At 45.8% G+C, this 27,674-nt stretch overlaps 1 protein-coding gene across 4 annotated transcripts in view; it reads right to left on the bottom strand.

The window, feature by feature from the left end:
* The window catches only part of GRAMD1C (GRAM domain containing 1C), a 159,020-nt gene that overhangs the window by 75,327 nt on the left and 56,019 nt on the right, over positions 1-27,674 (bottom strand). For 2 of the 4 annotated variants that reach the window (XM_083171540.1, XM_083171542.1), the window contains one exon: positions 1,882-1,966. The exons of 1 other annotated variant lie outside the window; for it this stretch is intronic. In XM_083171540.1, the coding sequence (XP_083027666.1) occupies positions 1,882-1,966 (85 nt within the window). Of the gene's footprint in view, positions 1-1,881; positions 1,967-25,710; positions 25,883-27,674 lie in introns of all 4 variants that reach the window. One more of the 4 variants, XM_083171541.1, reaches the window with a different exon arrangement.

Genomic DNA, 27,674 nt, shown 5'->3' with positions numbered 1-27,674 from the left:
AATTTCCCCTGTGTGTAAAACCATAGATTCTGCGGGCTAATACTGTGGAGAACAATCTATGTTAAGTGCACCACCTAGGTCAGGGTTAGAGAACCTTTGGCCCCAGCTGTTGTTGGACTACACATCCCAGCATTCCCTGCAACAGTTTTATCATGGCCAAATAGCAAATTGTAGCAGGGCATGCTGGGATGTGTAGTCCAACAACAGCTGGAGGGCCAAAGGTGCCCCATCTCTGACCTACGACTTTGCTCTGTTTCTGGACTTCCCTCTTAACGAATGATTGCTATTACCTGTTCTAAACAGGTAAATGGGTAAGAAAGGTGTTTCCACACAGGTAATAACAATCAAACATTAAGAGGGAAGTCCAGAAACAGAGCATTGTGTCCCTCCTGGAAAGGGTCATGTTGGGAGGTATGGTACACTAACTCAAACCATAAATAACTGTCTTTTTTTTACACAAAGTGAGCCGCAGAGCCGCCCAAAGGATCTAGATCTTTTCACCGACCGACCCGGGTCGACCCGGGTCCGCTCAGAGATCCGTTTTGCCCATCTCTAGGTGTGAGACAACACATAGCTAATAGATTAAATCAAACTTGCGCATATGCGAGCATAATCCCGCGAGATCGCGGCATCCCCCTCTCCCTGACGTAAGGGAGAAATCACACCAGAGTCTGTGGCGTGTGTGCGAGTACTACCGCGTGATCGTGGGAGTCTCGCGCATGCGCAATGGCAAGACCGGCAGCCAGAGCTGCTGCAAAGATTACCATGACGACGCGTGTGTCCCGCGCATGCGCAAACAGCGATTTCTGGACGCCAGGCAATCATTATAGCAGACATAGCGTATATATACCCCATGGATACAAGTCACCTCATCTCTGAACCCCTGAGGAAGTCCCAGCACATAAGAAAGGGACGAAACCGGTCGGGCTGCACACACCTCTCCGTTCCTGATGACTAAAATCAGATAAGCTTATGTTTTTATGTCAAATGTACGGGTCCATCCACTACTGTTTTTATTTGTTATGCATATTGTTTTAAATAAATGTGTTTTGTAAAAACAATATTACGCTATTAGCCTTTCCCTTTGTTGGGAGTTTTTTGGTTTTAAGTGCTCCTGTATTATACCTGATGGGAACTGCACCTGGACAGAGCTAACCCCAGTGTGAGTCCATCATTCATTCATATAAAACCATTTTATCACAGGGTGATTGGACGTGTGTTATCAACACTAGCCACAAGGTGGCGTTGTTCACCTTTATAAGCATTTTTTCATGCACAAGCACTTTAGAAAAAAGAAAGTCACTTTTGCACAGATACTGTCTTATTGAAACCCTTATATCATCCTTTTGGATATTTCATATTTGAATGAACATCTCCACGCCTCCTGGCGGATCTTGAAAGTAAAAGATAAGGATGAATATCTGGGAGTGAAAGACATCATTACACGCGAGACTGCTTATCACTTTCGGTACGCACATAGAAAGTTTTTTAAGGATTGTCACAAAATATCTTCCTTGTCAACACTGAAGGTGCAGACGCTTTACCACCAAATAGATATAGATATATTTATTTATTTAGCCTAGACTGCAGGAGGTTACGGACATACTAACCATTTAAGTGAAAGTGCCGCAGCCACCAAACTGCCCAGTGCCCACAGTCAATATGGCTGTAACGGCGGTCGCTTTTGGGTGAAGTCACCCGGTACTGAGCGGCTTTGGCACGGGTGCGGGTGGGCATGCGTGGCCTCAAGCAGCTTGTCACCAGCTTGGTAAGTGACACACGCCCCCTCCCCCCCCTGCTGGCTCATTACCGTGTCAAACACCCCCCCCCCCCCCCCGGTTCATTATCGGCACCTCTCTCTGCGACACGTGTGTCACTTACCTACAATCAGCTTCTCACACTCCGGCAGGTTCTTGAACAGTTTCCGGAACTCTTCGCTCCTCTGCTTGTAGGTAGAACTGGAGACCTGGAGGAGAAGGGACAGGTTACAGGATATCACATCCCTGACACCTCACTTACACAGGTAACTTACATATATAATATCACCCCCCATAATACAGTCCATGGGGCCAGCCTCCATCCTTGCTGCTGTACACAGTGTAAGGGACCAGGCAGACGACGAGGGGTGGAGATATAATCATCATTATGGATGGGGTGGGAAATGTACACTACACACAGGGGACGCTATGGAAACAGGCTGGAAATAAACAGCATCCCAGGACCACAGGGAGAACCCTCAGCTCCTGCGCCTGGTTATCCCGCGGGTGTGTAGGCAGAGCGAGCGCTAGATGACGTACAGAAACTGGAATAATTAGAAAATTGACATTAAACAATATATTCCATTCACTAAAGCAGCACAGAAGACAATGGCAGCTCAGTTATGGTGACCACAAATCTACTTACGTTCTTTCCATGTTTTGTTCATTGGGAATGTGTAGTAAATATTAAATCCCTGAACGCTGAGGTTTTTAATTTAATTTTAATTTTTTTAAATACTGGGTGACATTTAATAGGATGCTATTTTTAAGCACTTTTACATTTTCATGAGTAAAAATCGCACCATATCGCACTTTTAAAATTTGCATTGTTTTCCCGGGGAATACTATTTAATGAGAAGCAAATTCACGGCAAAAAAGTGCGATATGGTGCGATTTTTACTCATGAAAATGTGCGATTTTGAGGACATGTATGGGTTCCCCCCTCCTGAGCATAACCAGCCCCGGGCTCAAAGAGCTGGTCCTAGTTTTATCAAATCACGGGCAAAACAAATAGGGGTCCCCTTGATTTTATAAAACCAGAACCAGGCTCAAGGGGCGGTCCTCAGGGGCAAACACAGGATTTTCAGAAGGGGGTTTCCAGAGGGGCGGAGCAAAGCACGGAGATGGACACTTAGGTGACCCAGTATATGCCGGGTCAGTTAAAGTATTATAGATAGACCAAATGTATATAAATAATAATAATAATAATAAAAAAAAAATATATATATATATGTGTGTATACAAATATATATATATATATATATATATATACACACACACACACACACACACATACATACATATACATACATACATATATATCTACATACAAGGGCTTCAACAGCAGTGTAGACCCCTGGGCATAGCAATGTATTGGGGCACCTACCGATCCTCCAGCTTTGATGTCCCGCGGGTGGTAGGGGGTATTATATCAACAGCTCAGCATGTAGGGCCTGGATCAGTAATTTCCACCAATAAACCCTTTACTGCACAGATGTTGGGAGAAGGGGTGGGAGAAGGCGGCATTGGGCTGAATGAAGGGGCCCTGATACATAACTTCCAGGGTGGTAGAGGATGTTTAATACGCAGAGGAGGGGTGTATAGTGGAGTGGGCTTATTATCCATAATTTTCTGGTGGGAGGACAGCTTACTTGACTGCAGATATCTCCAGTTCCCGGAAATATATTTCTTAGATTTTCATGAAATTAAAAACTACAGAATCCCACCTACCAAATGGTATTGGGGACTAGGGGATCAGACTTCAGGAGGTAGAGCAATCTGCCAACGAGTATATAAAACTACATACCAGGTGTGTGGAGCTGGGGCAGTAACCAGCAGCTGGAAGGCTGATATCTCTGGTTCTGGGAATAGTAGAGACAAGCTGCTAGTGTTTCTCAAAGGGAGTCCCAGCTTTTGAAATATACCCTCAGAAAAACTCTACGTCAGACAGAACCTGAAATATCTGACTGGGAATTGCAATTAACAGGCTTGGATGGGGACCACTGCTTTGAAGTCAGATATCTCCGGTTCCCAAGGGCCGATTTTTTAAATTCTTGTACCCATGGAAAGAAGGGACCCTCAGCTTTCAGTCAAAGGCCCTTAGACTCCTGGGGGGGGTTCTGGGTACTCAGAAACCCCCCTGCGTGCGCTACTGGTCCTGGTTCCCAAAATACAGGGGACAAAATGAATAGGGGTCCCCCATATTTCAAGAACCTGCACCGGGCCCAATTAGACAGCAGGGTAATGCAACAGCCGAGGGGAGACTTTTTATACAAGTCCCCCAGCCAAAGCATTAACCTCCTGACTGGTCAGCATGGGCAGGGGTCCTGGGGAAGTGGGGACGCCCCCCCAAAGAAGGGGCCCCCCCCTCCAGAACTTACCTGCCCATGCTGAAGCCTGGGGCTGTCCTCGATGCCTCGAGCCGGTCCTGGTTTATGAAACCAGGACCAGCTCTTTGAGCCCGGGGCTGGTTATGCTCAGGATGGGGGATCCCATGTCTTTTTTTTATTTTCTTTTATTTTTATTTTAAAACATTGCATGCCATTATAATGGCATGCGATGCGATCGATACGATCAATGTGATTTTACATAGATAACAATGGGAAATGGGCCAATGTGCCCAATTTTTGATTGTATATGCACCGTCATGCGTTTTAAGTATGTGAAATGTCCCCCCATTGTTAACGCCACCCCACTATTGACGCCAACCCGAAGCGTCCTCCGACCTTTTCATACCTCCACTATCCATGTCGGCGTGGAGTTGATTCTATAAAGTGTGGTGAGCGCAGCGAGCCACCGAGCCCGAAGTGTGGCGAGGGGACGTGTATACCTGTGAAGCTATGCGCGTCCCCTCGCGGGGCATGCTGCACTTGCCACGGTCTCGGATGCTCGCTGCGCTCGCCACACTTTATAAAATCAACTCCATGCCAACGTGGATAGTGGGGGTAAGAGAAGGTTGGAGGACGCGTACCGCCGCTCCTCGCGGGCTCGCTGCGCTCGCCACGCTTCGGGTTGGCGTCAATAGTGGGGTGGCGTTAACAATGGGGGGGCATTTAACCCATGAGGGGGGTATGCAATTAAAGTTGGGGTTTCGGGGGCTTTTTAGATTGGGTCCAATGTAAAATTGGGTCTCAGGGACCATTTTACATTGATTCCAATGTAAAAATTGCGTCGATCGCATCGCATGCGATTTGGTGCATGCGATGCGATTGTCGCGATTTTTTAGGTTCCGATGCTTGAGATAAAAATCGCTGGCGCCGTGCTAGGAAACAACTACCAAACATTTTTAAAGGTGATGAAATGGAAAACATGGTGACTTAGAGCCCGATTCAGACCTGCACGCTGTGCTGTGAGTCTTCGGAGCCCAGTGAGCAGGTAAAGGCCGCGACGAGTGACATCCCACACATGTGCATGGCTGCAAATGCGTTCCCAGCTGTGCACGTGAGGGGAAAACATTTGGAATTACTGTGGTGTAGACTTACTCAGCGCTGCGAAGGCCGCGGGAAGGAGACCACTGGTGACGTCAGCGCCCTCCCTCCCAACGGGCGCAGGGTGTCAATCACCCTGCATACAGACAGCGAAGGCTAGATCTGTTCATACAGACAGGTCGCGCATGCACACAGTGTGTCATGAGCATGCGCAGTCGTCTGATAATGCACATGGCTGCGCATAGGTCTGAATCAGGCCCTGAATAACATTGCGACTTCATTTGCAAATTCCCTACTGTCCAGTGTCCCTAGAGAACCTGTAAAATACCTGCAACCTGGGAAATTATTGGGTCCATCATCCTGGCATACTCAAGTCCCTGCTCCATGACCCAGGTTGGGGAACTGGGAGTTAGTCCCTGGTCATCTGCATCTATTTTACACTGACCCAAATTCTGTCTTTTGTGTGCTCACAGGCAGAAGTCCGTGACAGTGGGGTATAATGCTGCGCTCATATACGTGACCGGGGATTACTGGGCCTGGCAAGCCGGCATATTTCTAGGTCTTAGCTACATGACGCTGATAAGGAGCAGGATGGTGGATCCAGAACTTAGATCTGGGTTGTTACATTTGCAGATATCCCGGGTCGATTCACCTTCTAATGCAAAACCCGGGAAATAGCTGCACATGTGAGAGGGGAGTTACTCTCTCCAAGGCCTCCGATTCTGTATACGCAGAGAACATAGGCGAATCTAGCAATATGGTAATGGGTGGTACTAAATTGGAGGCATTGAATTTGCGTGCGGCTTCAGGCGGCGTGGCCTAAAAGGGGTGTGGCCTCATTTGAAGGGTGTGGCTTAACCTTAAAAATTACAGTTTTTTTTTTTTTTTTTTCTGATAAAAGCCATTGCTTGGCACTGGACAGGGCACCAGGAAAGATTACAATCTTTTTTTTTTTTTTTTTTTTTTTTAATAAAAGCCATTACTGGGCAGGGCACTGGGAAAGATTACAGTAAACGCGTTGGGTACTGCCTCCCGACTCCTCCAATAGATAAGTTATGTTTTTATAATAAAAAAATAAAAAAAAAGATTTTTTAAAAAGTAAAAAAAAAAAAAAGGATTTCAAATATCTCCTTATATATATATACTAGGTGATTCATCGCGCCCTACGGGCGCTCTTCACACCGGCGTACGGGGCTGCGCCCCCTTAATTTGTAAACATTTGTATATGAGAAAGCTGGTTAGAATTGTATGAAAGATGGCCTGTATTGCAACTTGAGTTATAGGTGAAATGTGTTAAATAGAGAGCATATGATGTGGAAGGGGGGGGTGTATTGTTTTGTTTAATTAAAAAGCGGTTACAGAGTAAGATGTACATTGATATTGTGAATGGTACAGTGATATTTGTGGGTGTGGGGGGGGCTGTGTGTGCATGTTGTTTAGGTGTGTGTGTGCAATAGTATAGTAGGGTGTTTCTGAGTCAGCGGCTCCCCACTGACAGAGGTCACGACACAGGAAAACAGGAGGCTGGGTAGTGATAGGGGTGTGTGGGCATAAGGGGGACTAAAGAGGAGGGTGGGAGATACTGTGCAGCTTTTGCCAGTGGGTGAGGATCCAGCGTGGCAGTACAGGAGTACAGGATGGTGGCCCTTAGTCAGTGTCTCCTCCTACTGGGTGGGAGTTCGGGTGCATGAGAGCAGGAGGCTGGGCTATGAGGCATGATAGGGGCATGTGGGCAAAACAGCGTCAGCGACTCCCCAGTGGTGGAAGTTACGGTTTAGGAGAGCAGGAAGCTGGGTAGTGATAGGGGTGTGTGAGTATACGGGGGACTAAAGGCTTAGGGGTGCCGTGAATTGCGGGAGGGGCGCGGGGGGTGCCGTGAATCAAGGGAGGGAGGGGGCGCAGGTGTCGGCGAATCGTGGGAGAGGGCGGGGGTCCGCAAAGCGTGGGAGGGGGCGTGAATTGCGCGAGGGGGGGTTGCGAATCGCGGGAGGGGGGGTGCGCGGGGGGTCCGTGAATTGCGGGAGGGGGGGGGCACGGGGCACGATGAATCACCTAGTTGGTTATATATTCTTGTAGAAGGATGGTAGGATGTTGCTGTCATTCAGAATGTATTTACATAAACAGTAATAGTAGCAGTAAAAAATCTGACTTAAAACACCTACAGTAAAACAGAACAGGTGTTATATATTATACAAAGAATTGGTTGATGATGTGTAGGTTGACGTGCACATAGTTCATAGTTGTCACTGGAAAAAAATTGCTACAAGAAAAAATCAACACAGAAAGTTCAACACATGTAAATGTTGACATAAGTGTGGCACTTCATCGGTGTCCATGTCGACACATGAGAATGAATATGAAAACATTCAAAAAAATAAAAATAAATCTTCAAAAACTCATGTTAACCTTTTTCATTGTCAACCATAGCCGTGCCAGTTTTTGCATGTGCCATTTAATCGTGGGGATGCCGTGAATGGGGGGGGGGGGGAGGGAGGTGCATACCCAACATGACCCTCTCCAGGAGGGACACATTGCTCTGTTTCTGGACTTTCTTCTTAATTTATGGATTACCATCACCTGTGCTTAAACACCTTTCTTATCAATTACCCTGTTTGAAATGACAGGTGATGACAGTCATAAATTAAGATGGAAGTCCACAAACAGAGCATTCTGTCCCTCCTGGAGAGGGTCATGTTGGGAGGTATGGAGGTGTGGGGCGCTCACCTGGTGTGTCTAGTGAGTAGCTGTGTAACATGGAGAGGCAGAGGGTGTCTGTGGGCTCACTGGGCTGATTCTCTGTCATGTGAGTCAGTCATGTGAGTCAGAGGCTCCACCCAGCGTTATAGCTCCAGACACACTTTGAGTGACAGATGTAGCCAAATATATAAGATATATATATATATATATATATATATATATATACACACACTGTATATATATATATCTATGTAGCCCCAATATTCCAAATCGCGCTATAAACAGTTTAACAAATTTGGTATGGCGCCTAGGGTTTAGAATATATAAATGTCCAAATACAGACTATATGAACCACATCCAATGAAGTAAGGAGGAAAAATCTTCCAATTTTCTTCCAATTTTTGGTTTATTAGTCTTCAGAGGATGTTTGAGAATAAAAACCGCATGTAGATAATGACCCAACGTGTTTCGCCTCACAGAGACTTCATCAGGGGAATACAACAATCTTCATGGTTAAGGAATTTTGAATAAAGTTGAATCCTATTTGGGTGTCTGATTCCTACTATTCTTATATGGGGATGATAATTCCTTTTTCGCTATTTATTTTATCCAATTCGTGCAATATTCGATCAGATCAAAATAGCGAAAAAGGAATTATCATTCCCATATAAGAATAGTAGGAATCAGACACCCAAATAGGATTCAACTTTATTCAAAATTCCTTAACCATGAAGATTGTTGTATTCCCCTGATGAAGTCTCTGAGACGAAACGCGTTGGAACATTATCTACATGCTGTTTTTATTCTCAAAATCCTCTGAAGACTAATAAACAAAAAATTGGAAGATTTCTCCTCCTTACTTCATTGGATGTGGTTCATATAGTCTGTATTTGGACATTTATATATTCTAAACCCTAGGCGCCATACCTCTATTGGGTGTATATATATATATATATATATATATATATATATATATAATAAATATTCCTTTATGGATAAAAAAACACGGCTTTTGCACAAGTATTTTTAGTCGCTTACACCTCTATCCATTGCTTTCTATTCTTTGTTATACACCCCTTACCAAGGTGTTTATTCTTAGAGGATAGCTGACACCTTTTTGAAGTAAGGGAATACCTGTACGTTGTCTTCACCTAACCCACTAAACAGGGTTTTATCAGTTCAGGACACAGGTGGCGCCTTATATCTTTTTCTTTGGATATATATATATATATATATATATATAGAATCCAAATGAATCCGGCACTCCAAGAATAAGCAATTGGAATCCTTGCTGGGGTGCCTTCCTTCAGGATTAGATAATCCAGCAAAACAGGGTACAGATGAGGCGGCACTCGACAGGCTTAGTTGCAGATAAAAAGGATTTTATTCCATTCCAACAGTTTCGGGGTTACCCCCCTTCGTCAGGGACAGCAGTACACAAAATGGTAATGTATACACCACAATATATACCAGATACCGCACAATCCCATTGGTTCCCACCACCCCCACAATCAAGACACAACATAGAGCTCACCTGTTCAGGTCCAACATTCCCGCCAACAGGGCATGCATTGATGCACGTCTGTCATGGAAGCAGACACGGAACAGCCGGGATTCAGCGTCAGACGCTACTTCCGCATATCGCGTTGCCAGGGCAGCGGGGAAAGCGTCATAACGTCATCAGCTGATGCCCGGAACTCCAGCAGCCGGGCTGTGACGTACGCTCAGTCGGCCAATCAGACAGCTGTCAGAGAGGCAGGCCCAACGTGTCAGAGTCCTGTGCCGGAGTCGGAGCGCTATGAACTGTTGCCAAGGCAACAATAACAGTAATGCATAGATACAACATATATACGAAATAGAAAAAACTGTAAATGCCGTCATGGAGTACATGATAATAAATACAAATACATGATAATAGCTCATACATAGTGCTGACACAAAACTGCCCACGGATCAATGGGTATAAATCCCGGTCCAGTATATGGGCTGAGTCCTGAAAAACATACATGAAAAACTTGTACATCTGTGTGAAAAAAGATTGACATTTAAAAAGATTGACAATTTTAAAAAAAGTTATTAAAGAAAGCACTGTAAACCAAGTGTCTCATTTAACCCTTTTGGGGCCAAGGTGTTTAAGACAAAAATCCAGCGACTTTCACGCTGTAATAGAGCTTTATTTCTATTACCACCCCTGGCTGTAGGTGGAATGTGGTCTATTATAATAGATCTGATACTCGCCACACTGTGTTTAAATGTCGCACAGTGTCTAGCGAATGGTTGGTCGCTAGAGCCCTTGAGTAGAGCCTGCTGTATGGCTGTCCTATGTTGGGCCATTCGTGTTTTGAATTGGGTTTGTGTCTTCCCAACATAGGACATGCCACATGGACATGTCAAAAGATACACTACGTAAGTAGAAGTACATGTTAGGGCAAAGTTGATTTTAAAGTATTTCCCCGTGTGTGGATGTCTAAATTTGTCGCAAGGTGCAAGACTGCGACAGGTCACACAACCCAGACATCTGTAGCATCCTAATTTATGGGAAAGGAAGTGTTGGGCTGGTTGTTTCCTATCCCACCCCGTGATGTCTAGCTTCACCACAGAATCCTTAATGTTTTTATTTCTCGTGATACTGGGTAAGACATTAGTGTTAGTTAACAAAGGTAGTTTTTTGTCAGAGGATAGCATAGGCCACCACTGTTTAATTTGTTTAGTGACATGACGGTCGGATGCTGAGTATTTGTGTACCCATGGGATTTTTGGCTTTTGATCTACCATAGTTGGAGCAGGACGGGTGACCAGAAGGGAGTCCCTGGACATGGACAATGCACGCTGTTTGGATTTAACCAAATCAGCCTTCTTGTATCCTCTTTCTGTGAACTTCTGGACTACTTTGTCCAAGGTAGCTTCAGTCTCAGATACGTCAGAAGTAATCCTTCTGGCCCTTAATAATTGGGAATAGGGCAAACCCCTACGCAAAGCCAGGGGGTGGAAGCTATCATTACGTAAGATTGTATTACGGTCAGTGCTTTTAGTAAATAAGGCTGTGCTAATCACGCCTTCATGTATTAAGATATTCACATCTAAGAATTGCACAGAATTTTCATGAATATTGTAAGTAAATCTAATGGCACTGTCTGAGGTATTATGAACATCTAATAGGGTCTGCAGTGACTCCTTTGTATCCATCCAGAGTATCAACAGATCGTCGATGTAACGACGATATAGGCAGATCTCAGATCTAAGCCTCATTTTATCATCATCCTAGAATAGTTGACACTCTGTATGGTACATGAATGCGTTGGCATACGCCGGAGCCACCGCAGATCCCATGGCACAGCCAGAGACTTGTAGCAAAAATTTGCCATTGTACAAAAAGTAATTCCGAGTTAGTACCAAACGTAATAACAAAAGGAAAAGTTCAATAGGTGGACCCACATAAGCTGAATTGTTAGAGATAATAGAACGGACAGCCTCCACACCTGCATCATGGGGGATACAGGTGTAGAGGCTTGTCACATCCGCCGTGCAAAGGTACTTCACGGAGCGCAAGTCCCTCTGTGCTTCCAAATCTCTAAGGGTTAACAAGAGGGATGAGGTGTCCTTTAAATAGGAAGGCAATAGTTGTATACAGGGATTCAGGATGCTGTCAAGATACACCGAGATAGGCTGGTAGAGTGACCCCCGGGCCGAGATAATGGGTCTACCCGGGGGGTCCACCAGCCCCTTATGTATCTTGGGCAGCGTATAGAACAGAGGTACCACAGGAAAAGTAACAGTTAATGCTTTACATAAATCTGCAGATATAGCACCATCTAATACCGCGGTGTCTAAAATTTTATCTAATTCTAACTTGTAACCCTTTGTCGGATCTGCTGGTAGTAATTTATAGACAGAATCATCATTTAATTGTCTAGAACATTCCCTCTGATAATCCCCCAAGTCCTGCACCACCACTGCCCCGCCTTTGTCAGCCCCTCTAATTACTATGTCCTTACGTGACGATAGGTCTTTGAGGGCTGATCGTTGTTCTTTGGTCAGGTTGTGCTGGATATGTGGAACAGGTTGTGGGGATTCACCAAGTTGGTCTATCAGACGGATAAAAGTCTTTACAGAAGGATTCGCAGAAGGAGGGTCAAAGTTAGAGCGAGCAGAAATTTTCTTTAACTGTGGTGGAATGTCACATCCCTTAGTTGGATCCTGGCCCTGTGAGAAATGTCCAAAGTGGTCTTTCAAACGAATGGACCTGCCAAACTTGTATGTGTCCACTTTCCACCTAAATGGATCCATTGCGGCTGTAGGGACATAGGACAGGCCCTTGGAGAGGACCTGCTCTTCTGGTAAAGTCAATGGAGTGGTGGATAGATTAAAGACAAGCTTTTCTAATTCCTCCCGCCTTTCCTTGCTTTTTTGCCGGCAGTTTTGTCCGGCCCTCCTTGTACGCCTTGCGGGGGTTTTGATAGCATGGCCCGGGTCTTGGTGCCTAAAGGGAGCTGAGGCCGTCTATTCCCGGTCTCTACATCACTTGCCGAAGTACTAGAGGCTTCGGTGTCGCCAAATCTGGCCCTGGGGGCTCTGCGTCTATATGGACGTGTGAAGTTTGTAGGGCGACTATTGCTCAACCAATCATAGACCCGGTGCTGTTCATAGTCCACATTAACCTTCCTTAATTTTTCTTTTTTAAAGGTAATTAAATCACATTTGTACGTCTCCATCTGTATTTGGATTTTATGGATCCAGTCATTACTGGTATCTTGAGCCAGCGTGTCGATATGCAATTTTTCATAATCCTCAATTTTTTGTTTGAGGATATTCTGTTCACGAGTAGATTCTTCAATTACCAGAAGCACTAGGTCCATGGAGCACTTGTTTAATATCGCGATCCAACGACGACAAAAGGCTATGTTATTTCTGCCGATGGTCGGGGAGTTTTTTACGCGAAAGCCCCTAGGGATCTGCTTCTGACGGTAATAGTCCGACAGACTTATGCTGTGGTATAAGAAATCGCATTCTTTCTGTTTTAATCGTAATAAGTTTTTGTACAGAGCTTCAGGGACCAATCCCCCTGCATCATCATCCATACGTTGTTTATTCAGAATTCTTTCTGCCTCCACATCAGAAAAAGTCAGAAATTCTCTCACATCTAGATTTGTAAATTCCAATGCGGAGTCCACTTCCTGACTGACAGTCGACATATTGTGTCCACAGAAATAAACAGTGATGGAAGCTCAAAGGTATAATAAATGTTCAATACACTGGCAAGTGTGTAGGCTGGAAAAAACTCACTTGGGTAATGCAGCAGGTAAGTAATGAACCACACAAGGTTCTGATGGGTGCCTTGATTTGAAAGGAGAGAAACCACTCCAGTCGACACAGAATCCAAATGAATCCGGCACTCCAAGAATAAGCAATTGGAATCCTTGCTGGGGTGCCTTCCTTCAGGATTAGATAATCCAGCAAAACAGGGTACAGATGAGGCGGCACTCGACAGGCTTAGTTGCAGATAAAAAGGATTTTATTCCATTCCAACAGTTTCGGGGTTACCCCCCTTTTGTTATTACGTTTGGTACTAACTCGGAATTACTTTTTGTACAATGGCAAATTTTTGCTACAAGTCTCTGGCTGTGCCATGGGATCTGCGGTGGCTCCGGCGTATGCCAACGCATTCATGTACCATACAGAGTGTCAACTATTCTATGATGATGATAAAATGAGGCTTAGATCTGAGATCTGCCTATATCGTCGTTACATCGACGATCTGTTGATACTCTGGATGGATACAAAGGAGTCACTGCAGACCCTATTAGATGTTCATAATACCTCAGACAGTGCCATTAGATTTACTTACAATATTCATGAAAATTCTGTGCAATTCTTAGATGTGAATATCTTAATACATGAAGGCGTGATTAGCACAGCCTTATTTACTAAAAGCACTGACCGTAATACAATCTTACGTAATGATAGCTTCCACCCCCTGGCTTTGCGTAGGGGTTTGCCCTATTCCCAATTATTAAGGGCCAGAAGGATTACTTCTGACGTATCTGAGACTGAAGCTACCTTGGACAAAGTAGTCCAGAAGTTCACAGAAAGAGGATACAAGAAGGCTGATTTGGTTAAATCCAAACAGCGTGCATTGTCCATGTCCAGGGACTCCCTTCTGGTCACCCGTCCTGCTCCAACTATGGTAGATCAAAAGCCAAAAATCCCATGGGTACACAAATACTCAGCATCCGACCGTCATGTCACTAAACAAATTAAACAGTGGTGGCCTATGCTATCCTCTGACAAAAAACTACCTTTGTTAACTAACACTAATGTCTTACCCAGTATCACGAGAAATAAAAACATTAAGGATTCTGTGGTGAAGCTAGACATCACGGGGTGGGATAGGAAACAACCAGCCCAACACTTCCTTTCCCATAAATTAGGATGCTACAGATGTCTGGGTTGTGTGACCTGTCGCAGTCTTGCACCTTGCGACAAATTTAGACATCCACACACGGGGAAATACTTTAAAATCAACCTTGCCCTAACATGTACTTCTACTTACGTAGTGTATCTTTTGACATGTCCATGTGGCATGTCCTATGTTGGGAAGACACAAACCCAATTCAAAACACGAATGGCTCAACATAGGACAGCCATACAGCAGGCTCTACTCAAGGGCTCTAGCGACCAACCATTCGCTAGACACTGTGCGACATTTAAACACAGTGTGGCGAGTATCAGATCTATTATAATAGACCACATTCCACCTACAGCCAGGGGTGGTAATAGAAATAAAGCTCTATTACAGCGTGAAAGTCGCTGGATTTTTGTCTTAAACACCTTGGCCCCAAAAGGGTTAAATGAGACACTTGGTTTACAGTGCTTTCTTTAATAACTTTTTTTAAAATTGTCAATCTTTTTAAATGTCAATCTTTTTTCACACAGATGTACAAGTTTTTCATGTATGTTTTTCAGGACTCAGCCCATATACTGGACCGGGATTTATACCCATTGATCCGTGGGCAGTTTTGTGTCAGCACTATGTATGAGCTATTATCATGTATTTGTATTTATTATCATGTACTCCATGACGGCATTTACAGTTTTTTCTATTTCGTATATATGTTGTATCTATGCATTACTGTTATTGTTGCCTTGGCAACAGTTCATAGCGCTCCGACTCCGGCACAGGACTCTGACACGTTGGGCCTGCCTCTCTGACAGCTGTCTGATTGGCCGACTGAGCGTACGTCACAGCCCGGCTGCTGGAGTTCCGGGCATCAGCTGATGACGTTATGACGCTTTCCCCGCTGCCCTGGCAACGCGATATGCGGAAGTAGCGTCTGACGCTGAATCCCGGCTGTTCCGTGTCTGCTTCCATGACAGACGTGCATCAATGCATGCCCTGTTGGCGGGAATGTTGGACCTGAACAGGTGAGCTCTATGTTGTGTCTTGATTGTGGGGGTGGTGGGAACCAATGGGATTGTGCGGTATCTGGTATATATTGTGGTGTATACATTACCATTTTGTGTACTGCTGTCCCTGACGAAGGGGGGTAATTCCGAAACTGTTGGAATGGAATAAAATCCTTTTTATCTGCAACTAAGCCTGTCGAGTGCCGCCTCATCTGTACCCTATATATATATATATATATATATATATATATATATATATATATGTATCCCCAATATTCCAATTCGCGCTAGAGCCTATTTGACAAAATATTTTTACAAAGTGATAGATATTTGTATGTATGGCAGCCTCACCACTAAGTTCCCTGAGGGAAAGGGAACGTACAATGCCCAATGTCTTTACCCAATAGTGGTATGGCGCCTATAGTAAAGTCCAAATGCAAAGTTTGCAAATTCCGTATCGAGTGAAGTAATACAGATGGTCTTTTCCAATATTTTTGTTTATTATTCTTCACAGGATAGTCGGATAAAAAACGCTTGTAGCCAATCCCAACGCGTTTCGTCTCACAGAGACTTCATCAGGGGAAATACAATAATCTAGAATGGAACAGATCTTAATTTCTGTCGACCCTTTTTTTTATATTGGAGTGGGTAATCCTTGCCTATAAAATTGCAGGTATTGGAAATCCTGTCAGCCTCCTTTAAATCATGCTAAAAATTGATTTTCCTAAAAACGAGGATGGTGAATCTTCATCCAAAATAAAAATATATAAATCTCCAATGAGACTCCTGTGTGCTTCAGAGAGGCTAGCAGAATGCCTATAGTATAGTATTCTGCTAGCCTCTCTGAAGCACACAGGAGTCTCATTGGAGATTTATATATTTTTATTTTGGATGAAGATTCACCATCCTCGTTTTTAGGAAAATCAATTTTTAGCATGATTTAAAGGAGGCTGACAGGATTTCCAATACCTGCAATTTTATAGGCAAGGATTACCCACTCCAATATAAAAAAAAGGGTCGACAGAAATTAAGATCTGTTCCATTCTAGATTATTGTATTTCCCCTGATGAAGTCTCTGTGAGATGAAACGCGTTGGGATTGGCTACAAGCGTTTTTTATCCGACTATCCTGTGAAGAATAATAAACAAAAATATTGGAAAAGACCATCTGTATTACTTCACTCGATACGGAATTTGCAAACTTTGCATTTGGACTTTACTATAGGCGCCATACCACTATTGGGTAAATATATATATATATATATATATATATATATATATATATATATATATATATATATATATATATATATATATATATATATATATATATATATATATATATAGGTATAGGGTTTGTCGGCACTCCACTTAATAGGTAAACGTATAAAGGGTTCCTGGGTGCCCTCCTGGGTCAGTTAGGATAGATAGAGAGGCAAGTTGGCGGCACTCACATGGTTTTGAATGAAGACAATACAAGGGTGTCGTCTTAACGTTTCAATTCTATTTAAGAATTTTCCTCAGAAGCTTCTGAGGAAAATTCTTAAATAGAATTGAAACGTTAAGACGACACCCTTGTATTGTCTTCTGAGGAAAATTCTTAAATAGAATTGAAACGTTAAGACGACACCCTTGTATTGTCTTCATTCAAAACCCTGTGAGTGCCGCCAACTTGCCTCTCATATATATATATATATATATATATATATACACACACACATGCACTGCAAGGACACATGCTTCCTCCTCAGTGCTGTGATGACATATTAGGATAATAAGCTTATACTTCATCTCTACCAATGATAGACGCCCACTGAAAGGGCAATTCACCTAGTGCCAGCGAGCACACAGTACCCTATTCTCCCTCCAGCACATGCCAATGCCAACCTTGTGATTACACAACAATCTGTAATTATCTGTGTTATGTACACAGCAAGCTCACATATCTGATGATACAACACCGGTGTGTGTTTAATAGAACTGTGCTAACATTGTGTGCAGGGAGACACAGGGGCTTATTCTAAACTGGACGTCGCTGGGCATGTGTCTGTGTCTTATAGTGATTGCCCGCCAATGCCACTAGTACAAAGCCCTACCCTGGCTTACATTCGTGTGTCTGTGTGCCAGGACTTAGATGCCCACTGTAACGGCCCCATCCACAGAGCAGCCCTTACCTGGAACACAGGTATCACTTACACGCAGGTGACTTTATCTAGCACTGTATAATGTTACAGCTGCGGGTTCTTACTCTATGGTATCACCCATCATCTGTGTGCGCCAGGGGTTAAAATGAGGGGGAACAGGGTTGAACCTCTAATTGTAGGTGGAACTAGTTTCACCTCCACTACCACAACCCTGCACAGAATTCCATGCCCACCGCCCACAGCAACAGATGATGCAGGTGGCACTAAAGAGCAGGAGACCCCGTCCACTCCTCAGGTCCTGGCTCCATGGTTTCCTCCACCTGCGGTCAGACACAGCCTTATTGAGTACCAGGAGGGTGGTTAGATGGCATTTGTCACCTCCTCAGTACTCAGTGGCTTCCTTTTACAGCAAGGCAAATGTGATGTCATGCTGTCGCCACCGCTAAAGTGAAGAGCAGGCTCTGTGCATGCTGAAGACAAGGTGTGAGGGGGTTTAAGGGACACAGAGAGGAGAGGAAGCTGCTGGAGGGACACGGGGCATGTAGCTGCTGGAAAGACACGGGGCATGGAGCTGCAGGAGGGACACAGAGAGGAGAGGAAGCTGCTGGAGGGACACGGGGCATGGAGCTGCTGGAGAGACACGGGCATGGAGCTGCTGGAGGGACACAGAGAGGAGAGAAAGCTGCTGGAGGGACACGAGGCATGGAGCTGCTGGAGAGACACGGGCATGGAGCTGCTGGAGGGACACAGAGAGGAGAGGAAGCTGCTGGAGATACACGAGGCATGGAGCTGCTGGAGAGACACGGGGCATGGAGCTGCTGGAGGGACACGGGGCATGGAGCTGCTGGAGGGAAACGGGGCATGGAGCTGCTGGAGGGACACGGGGCATGGAGCTGCTGGAGGGACAGAGGCAGAAATACGTATGAGCTACTGTGGGCATTATATGTAAATGGGGGACTACTGTGAGAATTTTGTATAATTATTTAATTATGTGTAATGCGCCACTACTGTTTTGAGCATTTTGTGTAAGGGGCACTATTGTGGGCATTATGTGTATAAGCGACAATACTACTGTACCAGAGACAGAACTATCATTGGTGCAGCAGGTGCGTTGTACCGGGGCCCAGAGGTGGAACTACCATTGGTGCAGCAGGTGCATTGTACCAGGGGCCCAGAGGCGGAACTACCATTGGTGCAGCAGGTGCATTGTACCGGGGGCCCAGAGGAGGAACTACCATTGGTGCAGCAGGTGCGTTGTACCGGGGCCCAGAGGTGGAACTACCATTGGTGCAGCCAGTGCATTGTACCGGGGGCCCAGAGGTGGAACTACCATTGGTGCAGCAGGTGCATTGTACTGGGGGCCCAGAGGCGGAACTACCATTGGTGCAGCAGGTGCATTGTACAGGGGGCCCAGAGGCGGAACTACCATTGGTGCAGCAGTTGCGTTGTGCAGGGGGCCCGGAGGAGGAACTACCACTGGTGCAGTAGGTGCATTGTACAGGGGGCCCAGAGGTGGAACTACCACTGGTGGAGCAGGTGCATTGTACCGGAGGCCCAGAGGCGGAACTACCATTGGTGCAGCAGGTGCATTGTACCGGGGCCCAGAGGAGGAACTACCATTGGTGCAGCAGGTGCATTGTGCAGGGGGCCCAGAGGCGGAACTACCATTGGTGCAGCAGGTGCATTGTACCGGGGCCCAGAGGAGGAACTACCATTGGTGCAGCAGATGCATTGTGCAGGGGGCCCAGAGGAGGAACTACCATTGGTGCAGTAGGTGCATTGTGCAGGGGGCCCAGAGGAGGAACTACCATTGGTGCAGTAGGTGCATTGTACCGGGGCCCAGAGGAGGAACTACCACTGGTGGAGCAGGTGCATTGTACCGGGGGCCCAGAGGCGGAACTACCATTGGTGCAGCAGGTGCATTGCACCAGGGCCCCTGAGGACTAAGGAGCCAAATTCTGCCCAGACCAGCACAACTTCTTTGGTTGGGGTATAAGAGGGTGCCCAAATTATATTTTTGCACCTGGTCCACCACTGCCATAGAACAAATGCTAGACTTTCAGAACTTCATAAAGATGACCCTGAGATTAGAACCCAGGTTACTACAGCGGGTAACGCATACTTGCCTACCCTCCCGGATTTTGTGGGAGTCTCCCGCTTTTTGCTTGTAACTCCCGGTCTCTCGGAAATACACGTGATTCTCCCGGTTTTTCAAGCTTTTCCGAGAACCCTGCGACATGCGCGTGTCACGAAAAGGCCGGGGGCGGGCTCTGAAGTGCGGCTGTTCTATTATATGCTGGCTGCCGCGGGGCTCTGTGGGTAGCGCTGTCCACAGCAGCAGCTACTACCCACTACGCAGCAGCAGGCAGTGCAGCACGGAGAGTAGGAGGTGGAGCGGCCTCAGGAGTGGCTGCCGGAGGGATAATTGGTGAGTGAGTGGTCTCTCTGCAGGATAAAGAATTAAGTTACACTATGCAGAGGCAGGCAGGGCAGCACGGGGAGCGGCCGCGGGAGCAGCAGCAGTGGGTGAGATTGATTGGTGGGAGGTCGTGGAGACTGGCTGCTGAGCTTGCTTCCTTCACTGCTCATAAGACTTCTTCCCTGAGAATTCTCTCCCTCCACTGGTTTAAAAGGGTTCCTCACTCAGGCGCTGTCTGTCCCCTCTTCTGCTTATCAATTTTTTTTCTCTCCCTGCTGCTTTATACATTTTTGGGGGAAGCAGTGAGGAGGGGGTGGGGAGGACGAACAATAGTGAAGCAGGGGGAGAGAATCAATTTTTATGAAACTACAGCAGCATGGAGGCCTGGAGGGGGGAGAGAAGGAAGGATCTCCAAGAAACAGGGGGAGATTAAATATTGTTATGATGCTGCTTCAGCAGTGTGGAGGGGGGAGACAGAATACTTTTTTTGAGTATGTGGGGAAGGGGCAGGGGAAGAGGAATAATTGACCCTATTACCTAGGTTAAAAAGTCAGAGTGGCATAGGGCACAGTCAGGGGGGCACAGACCACAGTCAGGGTCACGCAGGGCACAGTCAGGGGGGAACTGGGTACATTCAAGGTTAAAATAGGCGTGCCCATAGGTGTCACTAGACACACCCCTTGGGTGGTACATGACACGCCCCCTCAGCATATAAAATCTCCCTGAAACTGCTTTTCAAAAGTAGGCAACCCTGGGGTAACGGTCCCTGCATGCAGTACAATGACAGAGTGATAGACAACGCCACAGCTCACAGATTATGTAATACATGGTGCTGACATCTGGGTGGAGACACAAAACCTTCCACGTCCTTAATGTTCTGGGGCTGAACTTTTCCACTCTAAATCCTATTATTTGCTTAGGTTTCCAGACGTTTGCTGGATTAGAACACAATGGCCAGCCTGTAGTATGACTTCTTACCAGCCTATACTTTTACTTATTGGAAAAGCAAATAGCTACATAGTTTTCAAGAGAAACAAAGAACTTAAAGGAGGAGGACAATACATGTGGTGTGGAAGTAAACTGCATCACTCAGGTAGCAAGATGAAGAACACAGGAACATGGGGAAGATATTAAGGATTGATGCGGAACTGGAAGACCCTGAGATAACCCCCCCTTATTGGTATTCAGTATACATAGAAACAGAAAGCAGGACGTGTAGAGAAGAGAGTTACTGAAAGTAAGAAGTGGAGAGAGTGGAGAGACTGGGAACAAGAAGCAGAAAGAAGAGAGTTACTGGAAGCAGGAAGCTAAGAGAGTTACTGGGAATATGAAGTGGAGAGAATGGTGAGACTGGAAACAGGGAATAGAGAGAAGAGGGTTACTGGGAACAGGATGTGGAGAGAATGGTGAGACTGGAAACAGGGAGTAGAGAGAAGAGAGTTACTGGAAGCATGAATTGGAGTGACTAGGAACAGGAAGCAGAGAGAGGAGAGTTACTGGAAGCAGGAAGTGGAGTGACTAGGAACAGGAAGCAGAGAGAGGAGAGTTACTGGAAGCAGGAAGTGGAGTGACTAGGAACAGGAAGCGGAGAGAGGAGAGTTACTGGAAGCAGGAAGTGGAGAGACTGGGAACTAAAAGCAGAGAAGAGAGTAACTGGAAGCAGGGTGGAGAGAATGGAAGCAGGAAGTGCAGAGAAAAGGTACTGGGAGCAAGAGTAGTAGATAAGAGACTTTGATACTGGAATGAGGAAGTGGCGAGGAAACTGTTACAGAAGTCAAGCACAGGCACTACTGCCAATATACTGGCTGTAGGGTTTCGTTCAATTCACCCTACAAGTCAAAATATAGGCAATGGAGTGCGGTGCATCACTCGCCCATACCTAGTTACGACACTGGAGAGATGTGTTGCGAGGAGCAGGTAGTGGGATCAGAAAGTAGGGGGTAGAGACTTTGGTACTGGGAGCACTATGTGCATAGAAAAGGGGGACAGGGAGCAGGAACTGGAGAGAAGAGACATACTGGTAGTATGAAATTCAGGGAAAAAAGGTACTGGGAGCAGGAAGAGCAGATAAGAAATCTGCAATCTCTCTCTTGCTACTGGTACTTTTCCATCTCTGTTCAAACATGCAGTGATTACGCCCATTCTGAAAAAAAAAAACACAATTCTGACCCTAACTCTCTCTCTAACTATCGTCCTATCTCCCATGCCTCTCCAAGCTACTGGAGAGACTAGTCTACTCTCGCCTCACACACTTTCTTAACTCTCACACCCTATTAGACCCACTTCAGTCAGGCTTTCGTTTCCAACACTCCACTGAGACAGCACTGACTAAAGTGGTGAATGATCTGGTAACTGCCAAATATAAAGGCCATTACTCACTACTTATTCTTCTAGATCTTTCTGCTGAGTTTGACACGGTTGACCACACTCTTCTCATACAAGCACTACACTCCCTAGGTCTTAATGATACAGCCCTTTCCTGATTCTCATCTTACCTATCTGATTACTCTTTCAGCGTTTGCTTCTCTGACTCTACTTCCTCTTCACTACCTCTGTCAGTGGGGGTTCCGTAAGGCTCAGTTTTAGGTCCTCAATCTATACCTCATCTCTTGGCAAACTAATCAGGTCTTTCGGATATCAGTATCACTTGTATGCGGACGATATTCAAATCTATCTATCAACCCCAGAGTTGTCACCAGGGGTCTTGGGCTGAGTCTCTGAATGTCTCTCTGCCATCTCCTCCTGGATGTCTTCTTGCCACCTCAAACTCAATATTTCCAAAACGGAAGTACTTATATTCCTACCAGCCAAGAACAGTGATATATCCATAACTGTTACCATTCTGATATATCCATAACTGTTACCATTCTGATATATCCATAACTGTTACCATTCTGATATATCCATAACAGTTACCATTCTGATATATACATAACTGTTGACAACACGACAATCTACCCTACCCCCCAAGAGCTTATTGCCTAGGGGTCATCCTCGACTCTGAACTGTCCTTTGTTCCCCACATTCAACCGGTCTCCAAATCATGTTGCATGCATCTAAAAAACATATCCAATATATGACCCTATCTCACACAAGACACTACTAAATCCTGCATTGATTATTGCAATAGTCTCCTAACTGGTCTTCCCAAAAGCAGACTCTCATCACTGCAATTTATTTTAAATGCGGCTGTTAGGCTGATCTTCCTAGCAAGACGCTCATTGTCTGCTGATCCGCTCTGCCAGTCCCTCCATTGTTTGCCTGTATTTTACTGTATTCAATATAAAACACTTCTACTTGCATATAAAGCTATTACCCATACTGCACCAGCATATATCTCTGTACTTATCACAAATATCTGCCATCTCGACCACTCCGCTCTGCACAAGATCTGCGTCTCTCATCTGAGCGGATCACTAGCTCCCATTCACTATTACAGTCCTTTCATCAGGCTGCTCCCATCCTATGGAATACCCTTCCACGCACAATAAGACTCTCCGCTAGCCTCCAAACATTCCCTGAAAACTCACCTCTTCAGGCAAGCCTATCATATTTATATACCGCACACATAACCCTCTGAGGCACTTATGTATTATATAGCTTCCCTTCTGGACTTGTAACTTGGTGGGACTGCTATACTATTACTGGTGCCTGTCCTTGTGTTTCCCTCCAACAGTATATCCCTATAGATTGTAAGCTTGCAGCAGGGCCCTCTTACCTCCAAGTCTTTCTGTTGTTACCCAGTTTTTTATCACTGTCTACAATTGTAAAGCGCAACGGAATCTGCTGCTAAGAAACTGTAAATAAATAAATAAATAAATAAGAAAGGTACTGAAAGCAGAAAGAGCAGAGGGCAGCGGTACTGGGAGCAGGAAGAGCAGAAAGCAGCAGTACTGGGAGCAGGAAGAGCAGAGTGCAGCATTACTGGGAGCAGGAAGAGCAGAGTACAGCATTACTGGGAGCAGGAAGAGCAGAGTGCAGCAGTACCGTGAGCAGGAAGAGCAGAGAGCAGCAGTACTGGGAGCAGGAACAGCACAAAGCAGAGGTACAGGGAGCAGGAAGAGCAGAGGGCAGTGGTACAGGGAGCAGGGAGAGCAGAGGGCAGCAGTACTGGGAGCAGGAAAAGCAGAGGGCAGTGGTACTGGGAGCAGGAAGGGCAGACGGCAGCAGTACTGGGAGCAGAAAGGGCAGAGAGCAGCGGTACAGGGAGCAGGAAGAGCAGAGAGCAGCGGTACTGGCAGCAGGAAGAGCAGAGTGCAGCAACACTGGGAGCAGGAAGAGCAGAGGGGAGAGGTACTGGGAGCAGGAAGAGCAGAGTGCAGTGGTACTGGGAGCAGGAAGAGCAGAGAGCAGCGGTACTGGCAGCAGGAAGAGCAGAGAGCAGCGGTACTGGCAGCAGGAAGAGCAGAGTGCAGCAATACTGGGAGCAGGAACAGCACAAAGCAGAGGTACTGGGAGCAGGAAGAGCAGAGGGCAGTGGTACTGGGAGCAGGAAGAGCATAGAGCAGCGGTACTGGGAGCAGAAAGCAGCAGTACTGGGAGCAGGAAGAGCAGAGAGCAGCAGTGCTGGGAGCAGAAAGAGCAGTGAGCAGCGCTACTGGGAGCAGGTAGAGGGCAGAGAGCAGCAGAGAGCAGCGGTACTGGAAGCAGGAAGAGCAGAGGGCAGCGGTACTTGGAGCAGGAAGAGCAGAGGGCAGCGGTACTCATCGCATTGCACGGCACCGTACACAGCAGCAATACTGGGAGCAGGAACAGCACAAAGCAGAGGTACTGGGAGCAGGAAGAGCAGAGGGGAGAGATACTGGGAGCAGGAAGAGCAGAGTGCAGCGGTACTGGGAGCAGGAAGAGCAGAGAGCAGCGGTACTGGCAGCAGGAAGAGCAGAGTGCAGCAATACTGGGAGCAGGAACAGCACAAAGCAGAGGTACTGGGAGCAGGAAGAGCAGAGGGCAGTGGTACTGGGAGCAGGAAGAGCATAGAGCAGCGGTACTGGGAGCAGGAAGAGCAGAAAGCAGCAGTACTGGGAGCAGGAAGAGCAGAGAGCAGCGGTGCTGGGAGCAGAAAGAGCAGTGAGCAGCGGAGTACTGGGAGCAGGTAGAGAGCAGAGAGCAGCGGTACTGGAAGCAGGAAGAGCAGAGGGCAACGGTACTTGGAGCAGGAAGAGCAGAGGGCAGCAGTACTTGGAGCAGGAAGAGCAGAAAGCAGCGGTACTGGGAGCAGGAAGAGCAGAGAGCAGCGGTACTGGGAGCAGGAAGAGCAGAGAGCAGCAGTACTGTAAGCAGGAAGAGCAGAGAGGAGCGGTACTGGGAGCAGGAAGAGCAGAGAGCAGCAGTACTGGGAGCAGGAAGAGGGCAGAGAGCAGCAGTACTGGGAGCAGGAAAAGCAGAGAGCAGCGGTACTGGGAGCAGGAAGAGGGCAGAGAGCCGCAGTACTGGGAGCAGGAAGAGGGCAGAGAGCAGCGATACTGGGAGCAGGAAGAGCAGAGGGCAGCGGTACTTGGAACAGGAAGAGCAGAGAGCAGCGGTACTGGGAGCAGGAAGAGCAGAGAACATCGGTACTTGGAGCAGGAAGAGGGCACAGAGGTACTAGGAGCAAGAAGAGGTGACACAATGGAAGCTTATCTACTGCCTAATCCACCACAGTCACGTGCAATGTCATCCCTAGGGGTAACATATACTGTATATAAATATAGCCACAATTGCAAATTCCTGACCAGACTTCCTAACCAACTACTAGGAACATCCACTGGATACACAACCATGTGTGTTATTTTCCAGCAGATGTCATTAATCATTGAGACAAAACAAAGTATGGACCAGTCACTGAGCAGAAGATCAGTAGATCCACACTCACAATCTACTTACATTGGCTTTCTGTTCCTCATCGTTCACCAGCTTGGGCTGTTCCAGAGAGGCTCTCCTGAGCATGGGACTGTCCTCCGCTGGTTTGTTGGCTAATACTGGCCTAGGCACAACAGCCATTTTAACCCAGTCTCTGGAGCAGCCCCCCTCTTCTTATCCCATGTATTTCACGAGACTGATGGGGAAAAATAAAAACTGGTTATAGAATCCAAAGAAGAACTATAGGTGTGATTACCAACCTAACCTCCACCAAGGTTCTACAAGATAAGTCTTTCAACTTCACATTTATCCCACTGCCAGCTACACAGAGGAAACACACACTAGGAAATCACGAAACACAAGAAAAGGATTCAAACTAAATAGCTAGAAAGTTCCACGAAATAAAGCGGACACACACTACAGGGGGGAAATCACTTCTCTGAAGTCAAGATATATTCTTGGAGCATGAGAGTCCTTCTTATATCCACCACCACAGATCAGGAACATTAAATACACCTGGAAGATTTATTTTGATGATGTGCAATAGCCTTTTATAACCTCTAGGTGTCATCATTCCAAGTCTGTGAATGGTGAGGTTTTAGTCAGTGACACTGACACCTTCAGGAGTGCAAAGGCATTACACGCCACAAAACCAAATTCTAATTCTTAATTTTAATTAAGTTTTTCACGTTTGACAAAATCACATTTACATAGAAAATGCCAACACATTACTGGAGCATATACAGTATGTAGTAATAAATGTAAATATGACGGAACATAACTAAAACACATACAGCTGTCACAGATGGTGTTAGTGTGACACCAACAGATAAATTACATCGGCTATATACTGTATATATAGTGATTTATACAAAGTCCCCAATGATCACATCTGGTAAATACAACCACAACCACTGAAAACAATTGGTGGGATTATACATTCAAAAGTAACCGATTATAGCCCTGCAGCCATTCAACTGCATATCTCCATGGGACAGCTGTATACAGCCCCGGAGGGAGCATTCCTCTAATATCTACATTTATCGATCTGGAAATCCTCCAAACAATAATATGGCATGCACTTCTCAGGACTACCAGTAGGGTGTGGTAACTTTTATGTCCCATATATAACTAGGGAGGCCAATCCCGAGCTATTTTTTTTTTATTTTTCCTATTAAGGATTGAAAACTGCCAATCCCAGGTGGTGCTTTTACAACCGCAAATCGACCCATGTCCATATGTCACTAAACTGGCAATAACCCAGGTGTGAGGTGAAAGGAGTATTATCCCCACATGGTAGCATTATAATGGGGTTATAATTTATCCCCCACATGAGAGCGTTATAACAGGCTTATCATTTATCCCCACATGGTAGCATTATAATGGGGTTATAATTTATCCCCCACATGAGAGAGTTATAATAGGCTTATCATTTATCCCCACATGGTAGCATTATAATGGGGTTATCATTTATACCCACGTGGTAACGTTATAATGGGCTTATCCTTTATCCCCACATTGTAGGGTTATAATGGGCTTATCATTTATCACTATATGGTAGCATTATAAGGGATTTATCATTTATCCCCACATGGCAGCGTTATAATGGGCTTATCATTTATCCCCCACATGGTAACCTTTTAATGGGCCTATCATTTATCCCCCACATGGTAGCGTTATAATGGGCTTATCATATATCCCACATGGTAGCGTTATAATAGGCTAATCATTTATCCCCATATGGTAGCGTTATAATGGGCTTATCATTAATCCCCACATGGTAGCGTTATAATGGGCTAATCATTTACCCCACATGGTAGCGTTATAATAGGCTTATCATTTATCCCCACATGGTAGTGTTATAATGGGGTTATAATTTATCCCCCACATGGTAGCGTTATAATAGGCTAATAATTTACCCCACATGGTAGCGTTATAATGGGCTTATCATTTATCCCCACATGGTAGTGTTATAATGGGGTTATAAT

Source organism: Crinia signifera, chromosome 2 (genome assembly GCF_055691185.1).
Source record: "Crinia signifera chromosome 2, ASM5569118v1, whole genome shotgun sequence".
Lineage (NCBI taxonomy): Eukaryota > Metazoa > Chordata > Amphibia > Anura > Myobatrachidae > Crinia > Crinia signifera.
This window is presented reverse-complemented; position numbering and strand designations above follow the sequence as displayed.